The 21,571-nt window shown below is 39.0% G+C and overlaps 1 protein-coding gene across 1 annotated transcript in view; it reads right to left on the bottom strand.

The window, feature by feature from the left end:
* LOC139721321 (calmodulin-binding transcription activator 1-like) overlaps positions 1-21,571 on the bottom strand; it is a gene marked incomplete at its 5' end in the record, with an annotated part of 108,045 nt that overhangs the window by 27,779 nt on the left and 58,695 nt on the right. The window contains 2 exons of the mRNA XM_071632644.1: positions 7,607-7,678; positions 11,047-11,182. Coding sequence (XP_071488745.1) covers positions 7,607-7,678; positions 11,047-11,182 — 208 coding nt within the window. The remainder of the gene's footprint in view (positions 1-7,606; positions 7,679-11,046; positions 11,183-21,571) is intronic.

The following is a 21,571-nucleotide window of genomic DNA, read 5'->3' as shown; positions in this document are numbered from 1 at the left end:
TATAGCTGACAGACCGTTCAGATGCTAATCTCGACCATTCTGGAAAACGTTGCATACATGTGCAGTTTCCCACTGCGCATGCTGTTATGGTCATGAGTGACAGCTATGGGGTCACCTTTCGTGCGCGCTCCCATTAAGCCCCGCCCAGCTATACCATTCTATGGTCACCACATGTTCAGACGCAAAATGGACATGATGGAATGCTGATTCGTTATCAAGTTCTAGTTTGAAACAATGCTCTGACCGTTGTTTCGCTATACATCGTTTTGTTAGTCAGCGTTCAGATGGAATGCTGATTCGTTATCAAGTTCTAGTTTGAAACAATGCTCTGACCGTTGTTTCGCTATACATCGTTTTGTTAGTCAGCGTTCAGATGTATAAATTTGTCGTATAGCTATACCGTTTTGGTATAGCTGTACCGTTCTAGTATTAATTTTTTGTGTCTGAACACCCTGTATCACTCTAAAAATGTATCTCCCTTGATTGCAAATTGCATTCTGTTCATTTGTGAAGGAATTGGCCTCAATAGGTCTCATATGGCCTTATCTGATTCCCTCACGTACTATGTATGAATATCTTTGTCTCATTCTTCTCTTTCCATGTAAACGTGATGTGCAATACATTCAGGTGAATTTGTGTATTCTATTTAGCATGTGGAATGAATTGAATTAAATTGAATTGAACTGAATTGAAAAATACCATAGTGTCTACTCTTAGAAGGTCAGCTGAGGACTGCTCACTGCAAGGCTTGTCTATATTCATTTGTAAATGTTTTGCTTCTTCTGAAAGGGGAAAAGACTGTGTGAATGGATACGGAAGTAAACAGTCACGCATTCGCTGGGGAGATTACATGAATATTTGACGGATTATGTGATGGGGGGGGGGGGGGGGGGCTCAGTAGATGGGGACACGCTAAATCAGTCTGAACTTTTGAGATGTGATTAAAAAATCAATCACACCAGCATGGTAGTATGATCCAAAACAATGCTTTAGACAGCTAATGTCGAAAGCTACTGTGACACATTACACACAGCCACACCCAAAGTACATAAAGTGAGCCACAGGCTTACAGTATAACCATTTGGCACCCACAAATCTAGCTCTTGCTGTAGAAACCTCTACCCACTTGAAGAAAGCATCAAATTTCATAATATTTTTGTATGGTTTTAGTAGATGGATTGGCTATGCACTCATGGAAATTAAATTGCAGAGATGGGTGATCAATATATGAGGGTATTACAGAGCTACCAAGTCTCACGCATTCTGCGTGAGACTCAAGCATTTAGGGTCCGTCTCACAATCTCACGCACGGCACACATTTTTCTCACGCATCGGGAGCATAGCTTAAAGTGAGAGTTGCGATTGAAGGCATATTTCCCTTTTGTCTTTCAAAATAGGTAAAAAATAGTCACTCCTGTATCGCACCATTTAAGAGCTAAAAATTGAAAAAGCTCCCTACCATGGGAGGGCGGACACTCCTCTCCCACACCCTCCCCTCGCTCAGTCGCTTCGGTCCCTCGCTCACATACAGTGTACATGCCGGCACGCCGAGATGCCAAGTCATGAAAATCTCACTCACAAAAATTTTTTGAACTTGGCATCTATGGTATTACATGGCTGATATGAAACAGGTACAGACACACACACTTTCACACACACACACACACACACATGGGTGGCCACAGGGCAGTTCAGTGGCTCTATAAGAGCTTTTGATGTAATCATGTTTTTCATTCATACATGTTTGCAACAGCCCTCCTCTTTTCATATAAAGTGAACAAAGTGTTGCACACACAGAAAGGAATGTATGGGACTACACCACGAGTGACCAACAATACACACATTACAATTTCTTGCACATCCCTTTCTTTACAATATTAAGGAGAAAGAAAAATAGAGATTTTGTTTTGGCTGGATAGCCCATATTCAGCTGCAATAGCTGATCTTCCAAGGGGTCCAGCTGGATGTAAGGTCGGACCACTTCACCGGATTAAACACCCTGCTCTTTGCAATAAATTTGAGCTGAAGAGGTACATGCGTATGACTTCCAGAAAAGTGAACACTTGTTATTTTTCTGTACCATGACTGTGAGTCACATTACACGGTTAAGTCTCTTCTCCAATCACCCCCCCCCCCACTACCAATCAGTTTATTGATCCCTCTTCCTCCCTCTTTATTCTTATTAGGGAACCCAAACCCAAAGGGCAATGTGGATTGAGTGGAGGCAGCAACATTAGTAGCACACATCAGTAAGAGTTTGAGGAAAATCGGACAATCGATGCAAAAGTTCTGAATTTTTACGGTTTTGGTGTTGAAACCGCTGGATGAGGAGACTACTAGAGGTTATGACGTATGTGTGGACAACAATATAAAGAAAATACAAAGAAAATTCCACAAAATTCACTTTTCTAGCATAATGAAAGAGCACTTGACTAACCACTTTCAGAAAGCAGGGGGAATAATTGCTACCCTTAACATATGCTAGTATCAAGTTGATGAATGTGTAATTTTCATGAAAAATGAATTTTTGTGGAATTCCCTTTATATTTTCTTTATATTGTTATCCACGCATACGTCAACCATAACCTCTAATAGTCTCCTCATCCAGTGGTTCCAACACCAAAACTTTCATTAAAAAATTCATAACTTTTGCATCGATTGTCCAATTTTCCTCAAACTTTCACTGATATGTTTTACTATTCGTTGCTACTCTCACTCAATCCACATTTCTCTTTGGGTTTGGGTTTCCGTTAAAACACCTCTCTTCGTCTATTATTGATATTAACCTGATGAAGATTATCGTGCCGAGTATACTCGGGCAAGCGTCTACAGGAAATGTATGTTACAGCAAAATCAGCTCGTCCTCAATGGGTTAATAAAGTCAGTATCTACAGGTAAACCTCATCCAGACCCGACATTTTCATCGTGACTCAATCGTGACATTTAGGCTTCCTGGAAGCTAAGTACATCTTTCAAAGCTGCAGGGAAGTAGATTTCTTCACTCTCGGCTTCTCATCCTGGATGACTACAGCAATGGCAAACACAGCCGCATAATGGAAATCTGTCAGAGTAACCGAGTCTTGTGGTACCACAAGTTTCTTGGATACCTGTATATAATGACCTTTCTCTGGCTTTGGAGACCACCCACAAACTTTAAGAACAAGTCAACAACCTCACTCTAGCAATGATAGGAATGCACAGCAGTCTTTGGTTTGATTTTGCATGGTCTCTTCATTTTGTCTTTAATGATAGAATGCCACAATCTCGGCAATTCTCAACCGACAAACTTTATCGAGCCGCAAACGTTGCCATCTCCAACTCCCGTTCCCCTCGGCAACATACATTTTCAGCATAAACACAATCCCACCATCAATCTCGCCATAGCTTCATCGAATCCGACATTAAATTCATCACGGCGAATTCCGACTGCCAGCGAGAATTACGCGAGTACAAGCCCCCCCATTCGTGGCCTGCCAAATCCAATGCGCCAAGCTTTTTTCACAGTAATGATGCTCAAATGCAAGGGGTTAATGGACTCGACGTGCACATACAGAAATGGGACACTCCTTAACGCTTTCCATCCCATCGGAAAGGTCATCCCGCAATCGGGCCACAGATAAACACCAGCAGACCAGGTTGCGATGATTTTGTCCGTGGTAACAGAGGTGAAAGAATTTGCCGAGTTTCCCCGTTCATTTGGGCCTAATGGAAGAACTAATGCATTGTTTACTACGTCTGCATCTCCAATTTTTTTTCTTTCCACTGTGCAATCTTTTTTTTTCCCCGGATCTAAAATACCTAAATTCTGTTCTTCATGGAAAACAAAATTAAGGCCATTATGCCCTAAAAGCATGGCTGCATCAGTGGAATCATATGGTAATAAACTCTGCCGCAACTCCGAGTCGGAATTTCTTGACTGATGAAAACATAGACAGAACAGGGACTGCAAGGGGGGGGGGGGGGGGGGCTGTGCTGTTCACCCATGGCTAATATGCTGCCAACGCCCCACAGACATTTTACCCTTATGTGTATGTATTCATCACACACACACTTTTCTGTCTGAAGATTCAATTTGCTGAGGAAATGAATTAAATAACAATGCAAATATCATTGGAGAGAGAGATTGACTGAAAAGGGGGAGGGAGAAATGTCAGAAATTATTCTGTAATTGTAAAAATCCTGTTTACACAATATGGGCTCCTAAAAAATTCTGTCTACCACTGTTGTTAGGGTAAACAAATAAAAGACCGCACTCCAATATAACACAATATTTCAAACCTTTTAATTGACCAGGACAGTTTTAAAGGCAGCAAATGTCAACTGGGAAGATTTGCTGGTGTTACAGTTATTGCCATATGCCCCCTCCTTTCCTGATATCTACAAACTCCATGGAAAACTCTTGACAATATTGCTTACCTCTGCACATACCTGTGCATTCTGCAGATAATGCAAAAAATATAATATTTCCACTGATGCCGCCTACTCCTAGGGTAAATTTTCTGTTGCCCCCTAAGAAACCAAATACAGTTCGACCTCAATTATCCGGCCATGTCGGGACCGGCGCTCATCCGGATAAGCGAATTGGCTGGATATGGGAGACACAATGTTAATGTATATAGCTGCCGATCCAGTGTGCTGGCAGCTAGGCAGGTAGCATACCCCGCAACGGTGGTGTAATCTATGCTAGCCTGCGCAAAATTGTAGTCCCTTCTTCACAAAAATAAAGTATATCTTTATGTGAAAATCATACATGTTTTACCTCATTAGATATTGAGAAACCTATTATGCACATCTTATGAAATTAGTGAAATAGATCTATGAAAAGATGTTTCAAAATCACTGTTTTTTCTCAATTTTTGGACGAAAAAAAAAAAGTCCTTCACTGCGTGAACGTGTCTGCATAATAGAGATTTCCGGATAAATGGAGGCCGGATAATCGAGGTCGAACTGTAGGACCAAATGGGACCACCCTGCAACCATTTGTGGACAACTCTTATTCCTCACCTGCAGTTATTGAGGCCCCAGCCTTCTATACAGTCTCAGCTCTGATAGGACTAATTTGAAAATGAGCTTTCTTTCTTTCTTTCTTTTTTCTGCTGCCATTGAGTACCAACCCCATGATTCCTATTGGACAGTATTGAAACTCATTCCCCCGGGAACGATTTCATTTCATTTCATTTCATTTCAGCTGTTTTTCATTCTCTTTTTTTTCCAGCAAAACATAACAGAGAATAAATTAGGAATTATAACATAGGCATGCATTTAACTTTACATGATAGATAATGGTTATAAAATAAAATTATACTTGCATACCGGCAAAATACAAAGTTATGTTAAGATTCCTGATAAACTTGATTAAAATCTACCCCCATATAGTAAAACAATCTTTAAAAGAAATGAAACTGTGGGGGTGGAGGACTTTATCCAAGGTAAGCTGAAGAAAGACAAGGCATTACCACAGCAGTGTGTCCGCATTTCAGATTTGCATGTTGACTACTTATATGCATATCTACAGTGCCTCACGCATGCCTGCATGCCTGCATGTCAGAATGTGTAACTACTGATATGCTATCAGTATATTATGTACAATGTCTGTGTGTGTGTACATCTATGTTAATGTATGAATGCTTGTATATGTGCATACATATATCTGTTTGTATGTCTGTCCATATGTATGTGTGTGTATGTGTGTGTACCACTCCTATATGGTATGGTGATTGTATGTATTTACCAAGCATACGTGTGTATATGTAAATACAATGTATGTATGAATGTGCGATGATACATTGTATTCATAAATGCATATAGTGTATACAATGTGTAATCGCTACACATTTAAATAAAAACATTTGGCATTCCAGCGCAATGCTAATTGATGCCAATCAAGGTTGGTTTTAATGATTCCACGTAGCCAATGCTGATGGCTTGTTAGTCTGTTCCCTCTCTTCTTTCTTCCCAGAGTTTTGGGGCACACCAACTACCACCAGCTGGTCTGTAGCAATGCTTGCCTCCACCATGGCTCTGGCATGCCTTATTGCCCTTTAAAGGCCCGTTTACACCAAGCAAGGTACGGGCAATGGTCCCGGTTTTTGCTATGGTGCGCCAAAAGGAACCATGTCTGGCTCCGTTGAAAAAGAATCAGTAATTCGGCACAAAATCACCTAAAATGTTATTCTTATGTCGAAATCAAGAGCAACAAAATCAACAGTAGATGATAAATTTTGTAGCAAAATTATTAGCAGGGAAGTGCTTTTGTCACAGAACCAGACATGGTCCCTTTTGGCCCACCATAGCAAAAACCCTGGCTCATTGCCTATACCGTACTCAGTGTAAACGGGCCTGAGTTAACTCTTCCAACCCAACATTAAAGACCTAGGGGACCATTTCATGAAACTTTTTGTCAGTGATTTACACTCACAACTGTTAAAAGCTACTGAAATTCTTGCATCTAATTGGCTGATAGCAAATTTGTCGGTGAAAACCTCCGACGAACTCGTTGATGAAACACCCCCCTGGTAGTGTGGAGATAACATGGAGTGGTAAGGCTGGCCTGGCTTGGATACAATATTTGAGAATCCCTGTAATGAAATGTGTACAGCTTTATCACTGATCCCTGTGTATAAAGTACACACACAGCCGAAGAATCTTTCCTGGAGTCTACCATTACCGGTAAGCATACGCTTCAATGCACATATTTCTTGACCGGTGTTGTTCATGGTATTCTAATGAACCCTGGTAGGCAGCGAATGAATCCCCACGCCACCCATGAATCCCCACGCTACCAGGGTCCTGCTTCATAAAGTTGTTTGTAAAGTTACAAACAACTTTCATACGAACAACTGGTGATCAGTTCTGACGTGCTATACTTATCAGAATTTCAATAATTTAGCACAAAAACTGATCACCAGTCGTTCGTAAGTCGTTCGTAACTTTACGAACAGCTTTATGAAACACCCCCGGATTTTTAACTCCTCACTGCTCTCCCTTATTAACTGGGTGATAAGTGTGCGTACATGAGAGAACAGGCAGGCAATGGCCTCTGAAGATAAACTCGGAGGGCGCTATTTAGTCATTGCACCGACTGAGCAAAGCCAAATTTGAAAAAAAAAAACAAAAACATCCTCACCCATCTCTTTCTAATTTAAAAGTCACAGGGGAGGATCAAATGGACAGTATTTAAAAAGTTCTGCAACTAACATCCTATTCATTCTTTTTAAAGTCATAGTGATGCAATGAGCTGAAATTGTGCCATAATCATGTACACAGACCCCCCCCCCCCAAAAAAAAAAAGAAAAGAAAGAAAGAAAGAAAGAAAGAAAGAAAGAAAGAAAGAAAGAAAGAAAGAAAGAAAGAAAGAAAGAAAGAAAAAAAAAAGAAAGAAAGAAAGAAAAGAAAAGAAGAACAATTTTCTCACTGGTAACAAAAACCACCTTTAATAGCTAGCAAAGATGAAAGGTTGCATCGTTGGTTCAGCTGGTTAAAGAAATTTGTGAGGACGATAACGATGATTACATAATCAATTGCATAGCTCATCAATTAGTTTAAAAGACATTAGGCAACATGGCAACTGCTCCTTGAGCCCCGCATCACATGCAGCACCTCTTACCTGCAGCAGCCAGTAGCAGCGTCGATGGAATGTCGGGATGATGGCTGAATGCACGTAGTTGCCATAGAGACACTACCGGATGATGCCCAGCGGAAGATGAGAGGAGCAGACAAGGAGAAACAGAGAGGAAAGATGATTAAGGATGGAAAGTCAATGATCTTTTTTTCCGAAAAGAGGCCAGGCAAATTAGAGGCTTGGTGGTAATGCAACGGCATGATCGTAAAGACAGATTTCTTTTATACTGCGATAACGATAAAAGAAATACCAATAATGATGCCGGAAATGAATTGAATCAAGTCATGAAAAATCACATTAACAGAGGCATTGAGAAATGCTTGAGGTTTATTCCATCACCTGAAATTGAAGGCAACCCCTCGCCCTCCTAACCAGGGCTGCAACCTTGACTACAATGATTGAAATTTATGGAGCAAACACAGCTGCATTTTTTGTGCTGCATCAATGTACTCTACCCAAGACGGTAAACATACTTTGACAGTTCGCCGCTACAATGAGCTCTTGCCTCGTATGCCAAAAATTTCTCTATATTGATCCAATTACAGTGATGTTGTGCAATGTCTTTCTCACTCTTCAGCAAGTCTACAGCTATGATCTTGTCAATATCATCTACAATATGAAAATATTAATATTTTAGCCTAAAATAGTTGTTATCCATGACATCACGGCTGCCACCATTCCTCCATCACATTCAGAGAGTTTCAGAGGAGTAATCAGGATGTCAGCTGTATTTCTCACCTATTTTAATGGGTGTAAATTGAAAAATTTAACTGCATAATGGATTACGTGCCATTGAAAAAAAAAAGTACATTCAATTACTGTATATATGCCAAATATTTTGCAATGTTTTGATTTTCATGAATTTCGTGAGGCAGGAACTATTCACAAATTTAAAGTCAAGTTAAATTATTGACTCTGATCCCAATATGAATGTGACATACGCGTACATCTCTCCATTTAGTACAGCACTCCACCATCGCGAATTTAACCACTCACAAAATTGTCGAGAAGTCCTGATTCACGAAAATTTAGACTCACTAAAAATATGGTGCATACAATATACTTTTTAAGTGAGTTCATCATTAGATAGAGCAATAATAAAAAAGCTTTATAAGTGATATCTTAATTGTTACATAATAGGGATTATTCATGATGTTATGATTTAGAATATCCCATGATTTATTGTTACTTAAATGTTATATTTTTTCCTGGGCACCAGGAATAACATTGTTTAAATCACTGATGGGCTACTCTGGGTAGAGAATATTGAATAAATGAATAAATAAGTTAATTAAAAAATAATTTCTTATTACTTCCTTAGTCTTTAAGCAGCTTTTATCGCAAATATCTCAAATTTTTTAAAGAATGGAGTTGACTCATTTTGCGATTAAAACACTTCGATTGATTTCCAAACTGGTCAGGGCTTCTGTATTCCCTCATCAAGACATGAAATGATATTTAGTGTCTTTCAGGAAGATTCTCACGGATTCAGGGACACTTGACAGGCCGATAATACTCCAAAGTGGATTTCATCTGCTGTATGAGAGTAGAGCTGACATGACATGTACTGATCTGCAATTTTTTATGCACTGTTATGACTTGTAGTCCTATGAAATAAATGCACCTACATAAACACAGAGGAGTTGACTTTCATGAATTTACAAAGGTGAACATTCCCTATCAAGTAGCAATGTTCATCCTGCTTTAATAGGTCATTTCTTTTTATCATGGAAGAAATAACTACATGATCATCCAAATTGCAACCCACACACCTTTTTCATTAAAAAAAAGTTGATAGCGTGAGGGAGAGAGTCCTGAAAGTGAAACTGTATAATCCGCTAACAAGGCCAATGTTAACTCTTACAAAAATCCCTATAATGACTTCAAGTGCTTAACCCATCGAGACCAAAAAACCACATAGGCCATGTTCATACTATGTAATAATGAGCGTAGTTTACTTCCCTATAAATTCTGGAAGTTTAAGCACGCAATGATGACACTACCAAAAACCAATGCGTAGTTTGAGTGATGCGAAACCATTCTTTGCTTTGGCCTGTAACACAAATGCTCTACATAGGCAAAAACCGCACGCCCTCCTCAAATGTTTTTTTAAAAATGTAAATGCGCAATGGCACGCAATATGATGCGCAAAGTGTGTAAACAACACTAAATCGATCTGATCATGTGATAGATTTCTCAAAGTTTCAGTCATGCCCTGTTAGACTACACAAAACCAGACATAGCTTCATGGGAAATGAGAAACTTTCCGAGTGCATGCATGAAGTTTTGCTCGAAGTTTCGATTGGTACTTCTCGAGAAGTTTGCGGTCAGACTGCCCAAACTACAATGTTTGCATGCAAGGCAAAATGCCTGGTAGTGAAATTACACATACATTGCAGATTCCCACAGTGTGATTGTGGCCATATCTGTGGTTTAGATCTGTATCTTTTTCATTACAGTGTATATCATCGTTTACTGGTGGTTCATACTCCAGAGTATTTTTTACATTCTCATTCACTTGAGCCTCCATTGTTCATACAGGGGATGCGGACACCGGCCCCACACACAAATTTTGTGGGTCTGTAAAGCAAGAAATAAACAAAAGTACCATTAACCCTTGCCCTTAGGGCACCCCACCTTACATAATCAACTTCCACAGCCCCCTGTCATATGTAACATTTGTTTCAGTTGTAAAATTTTCAAAGCCTCTTCATTGCTTAAACTTCATGCGTGATCTTACATTGACAGCACACGATAGATGCTATATTTCCTGTTTCTCTGTGAAATTGGCAATTTTTTTTTCAATTTCTTTATGATTATGTGCACATATCATGAGTGTAAATAGTCCCAGCTAATTTATGTGCAAATTTCATGAGTGTAAAATAGTCTTAGCTAATGTTCTCTGATATATAAAATATGCCACAAACTACAGAGAGTGCCAATTTACTGATGACAAACTGGTAATTTCACCAGCAAATACCCCAAAGGCCTGATGGGTGCAAGATGAAGTATCATTTCAGTTCATATCAACATTTGAATGCTTAAATATCTGTGTAACTTTGGTCAAATATCAAACATTTTGACTCTGCCTTCAGATCCATCACAAGGAGTTTGATATAACATCACACAATTTACTATGAACCCAGAAACATTCCCAGTATGAAACTTTGTGAAACTGAGCCAATGGCCTTTTTCAAGGCATGAAGTTTTTTGTAAGTCGCCATCAGCATTCGATACATCGTGTTGACAAACACTTTGCTGTGCATTTTTCTTTTGCAAATCTCTGCCTGCACGCAAAAATTTATGGTTTTACAATAGGTACGAGGAACCAGTACAGAGTATACTTTCACTGAAAGATGCACAAATGTATCATGAAGAAACGGAAACTCGTGAACGTGAACATGACCTATGACCCTCTTTCTCACCTCGACTCCCTTGATCTTGAGCTTCATGTGGTCCTCGCGGGTCGTTTTGCAATCCTTGCGCTTCTTCCACAGGTAGCCATCGTTCCGGTACTTGACGATCTTCCGGTTGTACAGAAACATGCTCCCACTCTCCGGCCTGGAAGATTTTAAGAAAGAGGGAACAAAAACATCAACATGAGTTCGCCGCACTCTCTTCAAATTCCATATCACTCAAACGTTTGTGAAAGATATCAAATGCATGAACCTAAAATGAAGTATACATACACTTTAATTGCAAATTAATTGCTTATAATTGAAGTTATGAGAAGAGATCATGTGCATAAAGTTGAGCACTGCACCTGCAAAACTGTAAACTGCATGTTATGTACATTTAAGGGCATCATTGAGAGTACTATCATTCAAACACTCACAAAAGATATCAAATACACAAACCTAAATGAAGTACGAGTACACTTTAATTGTAGATCAATTGTTTATAATTGAAATTACGATCAGACATTGTGCAAGCATGCACTTGTAAATTGCTCTTGCAAAAGTGGAAACATTAGGTACAACGGCAGCGTGGAGAATGTGGAGCCGTGCGGTTTAATAGGCAAGTTTGTTCAAGTACGATGATGCGATTATACTTATTGTAACCACAAAACAGGAAATGTAAATATATATAATGAACTGCACACTCAAGTAAAAAAAGGTTCCTGACACAAGGCCTTATACCTGTAATATCACATGACTGACTGGTTTGTTATCTTCATTAGTGCACTAGCAACTAATATTCTCTCTCTCTCTCTCTCTTTCTTTAAAAAAAAAGGTGACTTCAAATCTCGTAAGATAAAGGAATAACCATATCACTGGGAAATACAATGTATACTTCTCCAAACTTCTTTGATTGGGAATACTAGCAAGGGTCCCATGCCTTTTATAGGGCAAGTGCACGCTCATTTCACTGACCCTAACGTGAGTTGTATAATTACCCTGCAGAGCAGACAACAAGATTCGAAACACCCTGTTAACTGATATGATATGTTATGTTGTAACAATAAACTAGATGTTGAGGCACTCTCCACCAAACAAGATATAATAATTTTTCTTATCATCGTAAAACCTTCCTCTTAGTCCTACCTATTCCCTAATGACACTTGGAAAATCACAGCCCCTGTTTTCAACCCAGCACTATGAATAAAAGCTCAGTTTTGTTACATTGTTGCATTATTTAACTCTATTAATGAACACTCAAACACATTTGTTTAATCTCTTTTATTAGCATTTGTTTTCTTGCCCACCTAATCTAACAGGGATACCAACCAAAGACAGTAGATAACAAGATACGAAGGCGCGCGATAAAAATGGACACAAAATGGCTACCCTACATGACGATACAAAAGAGAGCTAAGTACAAACTCAGTACACCCGGAAACATCATTCATTTCCAAAGGTCGTGGTATTTTTATTATCTTAAAAAGATTTAAAAATTATAGTCGTAGCTTTTTTTCGATTAAGGGGATTATTTTGAAGAACGAGATTTTAGAGTAACAAGGATTATTTCGTGGAGGTAAAAGTTTGGCAACTCACAATCAAAAAATGCTTGATAAACAACAACAACAACATCTTCAACGACAGTGCATCTCAGGCAAAGACACACATCACCTGAGACGCGCTGTCCCCGAAGCTGCTGCTGCTGTTTATCAAGCGTCAAGGCAGCGCGTCTCAGTTGATGTGCGTGATACGCTTGAGGACCGCGCGCTGTCCATTTGTTTTGTACAGGATTAGCGCGCACTTTCGTGTCTTATTAGTTAAGCGTCTTTGATACCAACCTTGTACACAGCATTGCTGTATTTTGAGGGCTGAAAAGTTTTTTTTTTTTTTTTTTTAAACAGAATTTCTACCTTTCCTGCAATAGATACATGTAACAATACAATTCGGGAAAACAGTATCTCCCATGAAAGCTGCAGTATTTTTGGCACAAAAAAAAAAAGACGAACAGCAGTACTAAATACTGCACACAAGTAACAGTTGGCAAATCTGATCTTGCCCTTTACTCTATTTCTGGTGGGGGAGGGGGGGGGGGGAGAAAAAGAGTGAAATACTGTCTTCGTCCAGCGTGCGTATGTCACCTATGAATAAATCAAGCGACTCCCAACAACTTGACCATGTTGACAAATTCCCTCGACCACCGAGTCAAAAGGTTGCATCTGAATAATGACGGTGGTGGGGGCATCACACTTGGACGTCTTTTCGCTGTGCAGGACAACATCCACGTTGTCTGCTGAGGTTTTGTGAAGCGAGACTTAAAGATGGGAACGCTTCTCATATGTTAAAGAGTCATTCAAAGCCACAACACTTAGAATGAAATGTCACTATCTATTTTTGAACTGACTTTGATTGATGAATGAATAGAGTAAATTCAAACAAAAGAGGTAACATATTCAGTAATATCCGACAAATAGTTATGAGCCTATAAAAATCTTAAGAGTTGTTTTGTGTTATGAAATGGTGATACTGATCACATCATTATGCAAATTAGGAGATGTGATGTCATCTCCCAAATTTATCTGCAAGACAAAATTCACTAAATTCCCTTCTCCAAAAATGAAAAAAAAGAATTGCATCCTTTGAATCAAATTATTACAAAAGTGTTACAATAACTCAGCAATATTGACATTTGAGGTCAGGGGACTGCTGTTGCTTAAAATCACTGACCAGAAATATAACCTTTTGCATTTTTTTCCCATGCAAAAACTGATGACAGAATTGGATGTAGTTCCCATCATCACCTCATCTAATTTGCATAGATGTGGTTGTAACCGGTATCACAGTGTTCTATCATCTCTGTACAATTTCAATGAAACTTACATTCTTATCTTCATTTCATTTTATTCTGTTTACTACAGTCAACTTGAAAGCGACACAGATTTGCACATGCAAATTTGCATTTTCTGTCTCCACAACATTGGTTCTGGAAACAAGTTCATTTAGGTACAAAGATGTACAGAAGCACCCCCTTTAAGATACGATGAACAGAATTACTAACATCTTTAAATGTCCACAGGATGCACGCATAAGACTTCCAGTACTTTGTTTTCATTGCAGGCATTTGACAGTGATGGGGAGAAAATGACTTTTGGAAATTTTGCGAGAGAGACGCAATTAAAAGCGCCCTACAGCCACGGCCGAAGTCGTCTGCAATTTAAGATCCATTAACACCGTTGACACGAAATGGACTGACCTAAATACCCCTGAAGCATCACAAAGTCGGCGCATCAACCCAGTTGATGACTCCCCAAAAGGCATCCCCCGATGCTCTATTCCGGGGGCAGGGGATGGCCAAAGTTTCTGACTTGGGCGACTGCCAACTTTATTGACATTTCATTTGCAGCAAAGATACGATAAGAGACCTGGCCTCATGAAATGTGACATCAATTCTCACTTCGCAATTCTCAAGTGTAAAGCAAACAGGATTCTCACGTCTGCTGCTCATATATTACAGCGACTGCCATTTTTTCCCCCTTTCTCTTCTTTGGGGGGGGGGGCAGCAATATTTGTATGGACTTAATGATTGAAGAAGAGCTCATATCAAAACTTTTGATATTAAACATCACTGTGACTGGCAAAAGGGTCCCCTCATTTCACTTCCACTCTTCTCCAGTTGCTAGGGAGGTGTCTTCATGGTGCCGAAACTCAAAACTGAATCTTTTGATGATTCACAGCCCATTCCACAAAAATCATGCTCCTCCCTCCCCCATTTGCCTTGCAGTATATGTTGTCTTTCACTCTGTAATTACTACTGGAGACATGTTTACAGGGAAAATCCACCCTGATATTATCTTGATTTGTATGAGAACACAAAAATCAGAGAAATAGATCACATAAAATGTTTGGGGAAAAATGATACATGAAAAAGTTTTGAATAATACACTTTAGGTGAGCAAGACAAAGTGGCAACGCTGTGTGTTCTAGAGTGTTGAGCAGCTGTCCATTCCATTTGTTCATAAAATGTTAGATAGTCAAATCTTTATCCCAGACTTTTCCTGATCTACTTCTCAGATTTTCTGCTTACACATCAGGATGAATTTTTCCTTTAAATATTAAGTTCAGCGACATGGTGAGATGCTGCTTCTGAAAGGGTTACCACTAATCATGCAAACGTGATGTGGCCACGAAGGTTGCAATTAACACTCTTGGTCGCATCCAAACACTCCACGCACTCACATCGTTGATTGCCACACTCTTGCACAAACTGTCCAAATCCTGGTTTTATTGATTGAGTGATTGATTTTCATTTTCTATCTTGACAAGATGGCTGGATAGCCCATATTCAGCTGCACTAGCAGGTCTTCCCTTGGGTTCAGCTGTGAGTACTTGGGGTGGGCCACTTCATCTATAGGTTATAAACCCTGCTCTTTGAGATGAATGAATGAATGGATGAGGCGGAGTCTTTTAAACATATGTGGGCTGCAACTCTCATACACATGACATCTCTTATCTGAGGGAAATCGTTCATGAAGAAAGCCAGGATTTCAAGTTTGTCACTAAAGAACATGCCAACATTTTTGACAACACAAATTTCTCCTTTTAACAAATTATTCTGGGGGGTCAGCAAGTAAAATGCTGCACAAGTTCTCTTGTATATTAAAGCCATTTATCAGCAATTACTTATGACAATGACTTAATGGCATAGTGAGTCTTAGAGAGATACATGTATTATCATGTACAGTTTGTATTAGTGACATGTACAAGTGTAGTCTTTGTACGTTATCTCAAGCCATTAATAGCATAAAAGCACTGGACGAGCACAGCTAAGTTACCACATCCATAAATCATGATCAGCACATTCAATGGGCTATTTCTGTCACGCTTAAAATACTCCTAGGCTTTACCATCTGTAAACACTCTAGGCTAAACAAAACAAAGAAACTAGCAAACAAAGAGCAGCAGCAAGACAAGATCTTTGCAACCATCAGTGCAGAGCAAGACATATCCTATGTGGTGAAGAGAGAGCAATCTGCTGATCAAGTTGCCATGGTGATATGCAAAGCACGCATAACTGAGACCAGCCCACTCATGTAGTTCACAGAGAGAGAAGATGAATGGAACACATTAACCGCAGCGCCCTCATGCAGAGACTCCAACTCTCCCGTTTTCGACGGGAGATCTCCCGCCGAAAGCCCATTTTTGCGCAATCTCCCGTTCTCCCGTTTGAGATTTGATTTCTCCCGCCCTGGATGAAAATTAGGGAAGTTATGAAATTCTGAAATTTTTCTATTTTTCATGAAACAGTAACTGAAAAGTCAATATGAGTATAAGCAAATCGTGAGTTGATGACATCATGTCAGAACTTGCCATACAGCTTGTGCATAATATCTTGAAATTTCCATTTACTATTTTTATTTTTTATTTTTTTTGTTCTCACAACACTTACATGCCAGTCTCAAGTCCTAATATATCTGACTGATCGTAACTTCAAGTTATTCAGCCAGAAATATCATTATGTTTGACACTTTTATAGCAGAAAAATTAAATTTTTATCATTTTTTTAAAGAGTCAATGGACATTTGTGAGGTGATGACATCATAAGCTAACAGTTACACTGTGTTTATATCAACTGTTTGAGAATTCAAATTCATGAAATTCTTCTGTCGAGGTGTTTTCATTGCAACTGATTGACAAACTGCCCTACATCGACGTAAATAAGCACTGAATTGATCAGTGTTTTAGTAGTAGCCATGATAAAAAATCATGGGCGTACATACTCGAGCAGGATTCGAACCTATGACCTCCTGATCATCGGACAGGCGTCATCTCCACTAGACCACCGAGCTTTCGCCCAACAGCAAGTGTTGGTTCAAGAATTGTTTTGAAGAAGCAACTAATCCTAAAAATTTCACAACTTCCTCACTTTTAATCTGACTTTGATAAAATCAATAACTGTTGTGATTAAAAATTTTAATCTTTCTTTTCACACTCACTTCAAACTGGTCTGTAATTCCTCTTTAACTCTAATCAGTTCCGTGAGCTTAATGTTATGTACAATGTCCATGACATATTACAATATGGTTCTGGGTGGAGTGCAGAGTCCTAATTTCACAATACACCTACAATTGTAGTTACGCATAAATTTGGTCTGATTGGATTGCTGATATCTTCTTTGCAGTAAGATCAATGCTTAAGCATAATTTGCATCTGCGTGTGTGTTGATGTAAGGACGGTGGGATTCATTTTTCGTTGGGTTATCTCTTGTTGTTGACCTCTGTAGGGTGCGGAAATTGCTTTGGTACCTCAAACTTCTGCTATGTGAAATACAAATAAGGAAGTGATGGAATGCGACAAAACAGCAAACATAAGACCTGATAAATTGCTTTGTTATGCCAGTTAAGTCACAAAAACACACTCAGTGTATGTTTCTAGCATGTCAAAGTATATCATAAATTCAACACTGCCTCCGTTTTACAGTTTGTCAAAATACAACTTTCTTATCACATGCTTGACAATGTAGCTTGACGCATGACATGACAATAATACATTTGACATTTCAATTCTTGGTGAGACAAGTACGAAAACAAATTTTGATTACTTCTCGTAATCCTAGGAATGAGGTCGAATGCAACTGAAGTAAGTCCAAGGTCTGGACTTGTTTGTGTGTGCAAATCTCTGGTCTTCACTTATTTCCTTCCCCTAAACCTGTCACATGTAAGATAAATGATTCTTGATTATTCCTTATCGCTGTTTGGTCTGTCAACAAGGGCGAGACTTTGAGCAAACTTGGGGAGCAGCCGAACAACAAATGTTGGGTCTTGCTCCCAAGTAGTTACTGCAAGGATCAGACGGAACATAAACCTCTTCCTTGCATGCTGATTGGACTTGTTCCCCCACCCCCTCCCCCCCCCCCCCCCCCACCGCGGGCATATACATACATTTTGTATCTCCTTGAATTACCACTGGCGACTATGCAGCATTTGATATAATCAGTGGAGTTTGTCTAAAGTACCAACACTTGTTTTTAGAGGGCTAGGGACACATTCGATCCTGCCGTCCTGACGTGCATATTTTTGTCGTCATCGAAAGCTCCTCACTGTCGTAGCCTCAGGTCTAAACAAGACCTAAGTGCTCTTTGTGCAGTGACAATGCTGACCTCTACATCTTGTCTTCCTAAACTGGATCAAGGAGCATTCACACTGCCAGTGAAAAGTCACAATATTAGAAATATTGTGATATTTTGGATAAAAGATGCCATGGCAACCATACTGTAAAACCAGGAATGTTTGCGTGCATTTTAATTTCGTGAATTTCGCGAGCGCCGACATTCGCAAAATTAAAATGCACGCCAAGGTTCTTGCCAATACCATATACATGGGATGCCAGTTGCAATTGGCGAAAATTTAATGCAGTGAGAAAGGCCATCGGCTCCAATTCTCAAAATTTCATGCCGTGAATATATCGTGTTTTACAGTACTATTTAGGAGAAAACTTAATGACTTCCAATCTTGGAGGCAATACATACTACAATGCACTTGCAGGCAATGTTTTCGTGAGTTGCTCATTTTCAGCACATCAGTTGACTAACAAAATTTTTGAAACTAAATGTTCACAAAATACACTGCACATAACAGTGCTTCAAAATGGTTATGATTTCATGTATTACAAGGATACCAACAACAATAACAGACTTAACTTCCATTTTGTTTTGTTTTTTAATCAATTGGTGATCTCTTTTTACCTAATATTTCATATGTCAACAAAAGACCACTGCAGGTAAATATTGAAAATCGAGACCAAATAACAATAAAAGTATAGAAATGAAAAATCAAACAGAATGAAAAATTGGCATCAATCTCTTGTGTATAATAACGCAGTGACTGATAACTTGTGTTCAATCTAATTATCTCTTCTAATAGAAATTACAAATGATAGGGTCCTATCATTAACTGGCTAATCATAACACAGTGTAAGCATCCACTGCAAATGCCATTGGACTTTATCGATGATAAACGACGAGCAATGATGCAATTACAACATAGTACAAGGTATTAACAGATAACTGATTTTAACTGCCTTTGATCCTATTCACACCACTGAGGCACCATTCACAGCAAATAATGGTGGCTTTCTGTCATGCGCTTGATCACGCTGTAAGCACAAAATTAACTGTGGCTGACTTTGTCCTATAAGGAATTGGCCCAATGAAGAGAAAGATAAAATAAATGAGCTTATATTAATAACAATATACACAGTGAGACAGAAACAGACAGATGGTACATTCACATTAAAATCATTATGGTATTAAATAGCATGGTAATGTGTTGTCACTGTTCTCAGTGGCAAAATACCATGGTAATGTGGGAAAAATACACCACTGTACAGAGGGTGGTATTTTGCGACTCTCCCATTCTGTATCCGACATTGGGTCTAACCCTTATTCACTAATAAAGCACCATAGCTGGACTTCAAAACAAAAAGAAACCAATACTGAACAGTAATTCTTGCCTGTGATATTTTGAGATGAGGCTCGTCCACTTTAACTCCTCAAATGCCAAGATGTCCCAAACTACTCTTAAAAAAAAAAGATATATATATATATATATTATATATATACACAATCCCTTACTGTCTTGTGCACATTACTTCTTCCTACCCAAGGGCACATGCATTATGGGGACATTCAAACCATTAACTGCAAATTTTACCCCAATTCAAATTCCCCTGGCATCAGAAGACCTCCACCCCTCCCCCCCCCCCCACCGCCCCCGCCAATGCTTGATTTTCAAATGCGCCTTCTGCTCCAACACCGAATATTCATCACAGAGGCTTCTTGCAGAGCTCAAGAATGACTCAACAACCACAACAAATTCCTTGATCAAATATTACTTCCACTGCTGCTTTTTTTCTTTTTAATCTCCTCACATTCTACTGGAGGAACTCTGAAATTTCATTGTTTATATTCCACTTCTGTCATACCTTGTTTCAACTTCACAAAATATTGTTTCAAAATCCGCTCACAGATCCTCCAAATCAAATAATGCATCAGGAGACTCTTCAATTTTTATATAACTTTTTCCTCACACTTTCTGCAGATACAGTACACTTGTCGCACTATAAGTTACTGTAAAGCTAGATATTTTTACTAATTGGAGCCGACGGCCTTTTCTCGACATTAAATTTTTGCAAGTTGCCTGTAACATTCAATGCATATAGAATAGACAAGAATATTCACATGCATTTTAATTACGCAAATCTTGGCTCTTGTGAAATTCGTGAAGTTAAAATAAGTGCAAACATTCCTCGTTTTACAGTTATGTTGATTAACTATAACGCTGTATCATGGCATATATATTGAAAAAAAAAATCTCAAACTATAGGACATGATGCACTGAGCACATATTATGGGTTTTCATAACTGTTATACTTTATTGCAAATGAGCAATGCACTCAGCTGAATGGAAGTGCCCCAAAGTATCCCCCCCAAAAAACAAACAAACAAACAAATAAACAAAAACCTTCATAAACCACCAAACAGAAATGACCTCCTGGTGGCCGCGTTCCCCATCCATCCTGCGACAAGGATGTGATACAATCGCGTTCATACATTTATGCATGCTCTCCTTCTCTCTCTATCTCCTCGTCACGTTGTCTCCCGGGCACTTCCACGCATTCCGACTGCATTTCATCCATTTATGTATGCACACTTACTGCACTCATTTATCCTCTTTGTTGACGCTTGTAATTGCTGCAATGCGTTCATGTCGGCCCAGATCGTGCCTTCTTCGCTACTTTTATGCAACTGATGATTTTAATGATATATTTTTCCACTATCAGCATTCCACATCCTCCTCTTTCTGAACCATCATCCCCCACCCCATTTTCTTCCTTTTAAAGAAAGTGCATTGCCAGTTGTACAGGTGTTTCTTGACTTGCCTTATTTTACAGGACAGGTAAAATACAAATATATGTGTGGATTGAGTGAATGCAGCAATATTTAGTAGAACACATCAGTAAAAGTTTGAGGAAGATCAGACAATGTGTTCAAAAGTTACACATTTTTACAGTTTCAGTGCCGCCATCGCTGGATGAGAAGACTGCAACAGTTGGTAACATCACTGCAGGACAATGATAATGAAATACAGTAAAATATTGAGAGGATTCTTCAAATTAATTGTTACGCCTTGTCTCAACTCCTCTGAAACTACACTACATTTCAGAATTTGTTTTTCATTGATGTAAAGAACAAAACAATAAGCAAAACTGGGCATCCCTAATATATATATATTTTTCTTTTTCTTTTTCTTTTCCCTTTTTGCTGCTGTGAGGTTATGACTCATGAATTAAACTAAAACATGTTTATTGGTCTGGTTGTTGTTCATGACTACAATGCTAATTTTACAGAAAACACACTAACATACTTTTTTTTATTAGCCAATAAAAATTGACTGCACAGACGAGATCCTTTTCATCCAATGAAGGGATTCATGGGAGGCATAACTCTGCCCCCATTCGAGTCTGCCTCAATCCAGGTTAAATGGCGGGAGCGTGTCAC

This window comes from Diadema antillarum, unplaced genomic scaffold, assembly GCF_040938485.1.
Source record: "Diadema antillarum isolate AM-2024a unplaced genomic scaffold, OU_Dant_1.0 scf00000013, whole genome shotgun sequence".
NCBI classification, from domain to species: Eukaryota; Metazoa; Echinodermata; class Echinoidea; order Diadematoida; family Diadematidae; genus Diadema; species Diadema antillarum.
The sequence above is the reverse complement of the archived record's forward strand: the minus strand, read 5'-3'. Positions and strand labels throughout refer to the sequence as shown.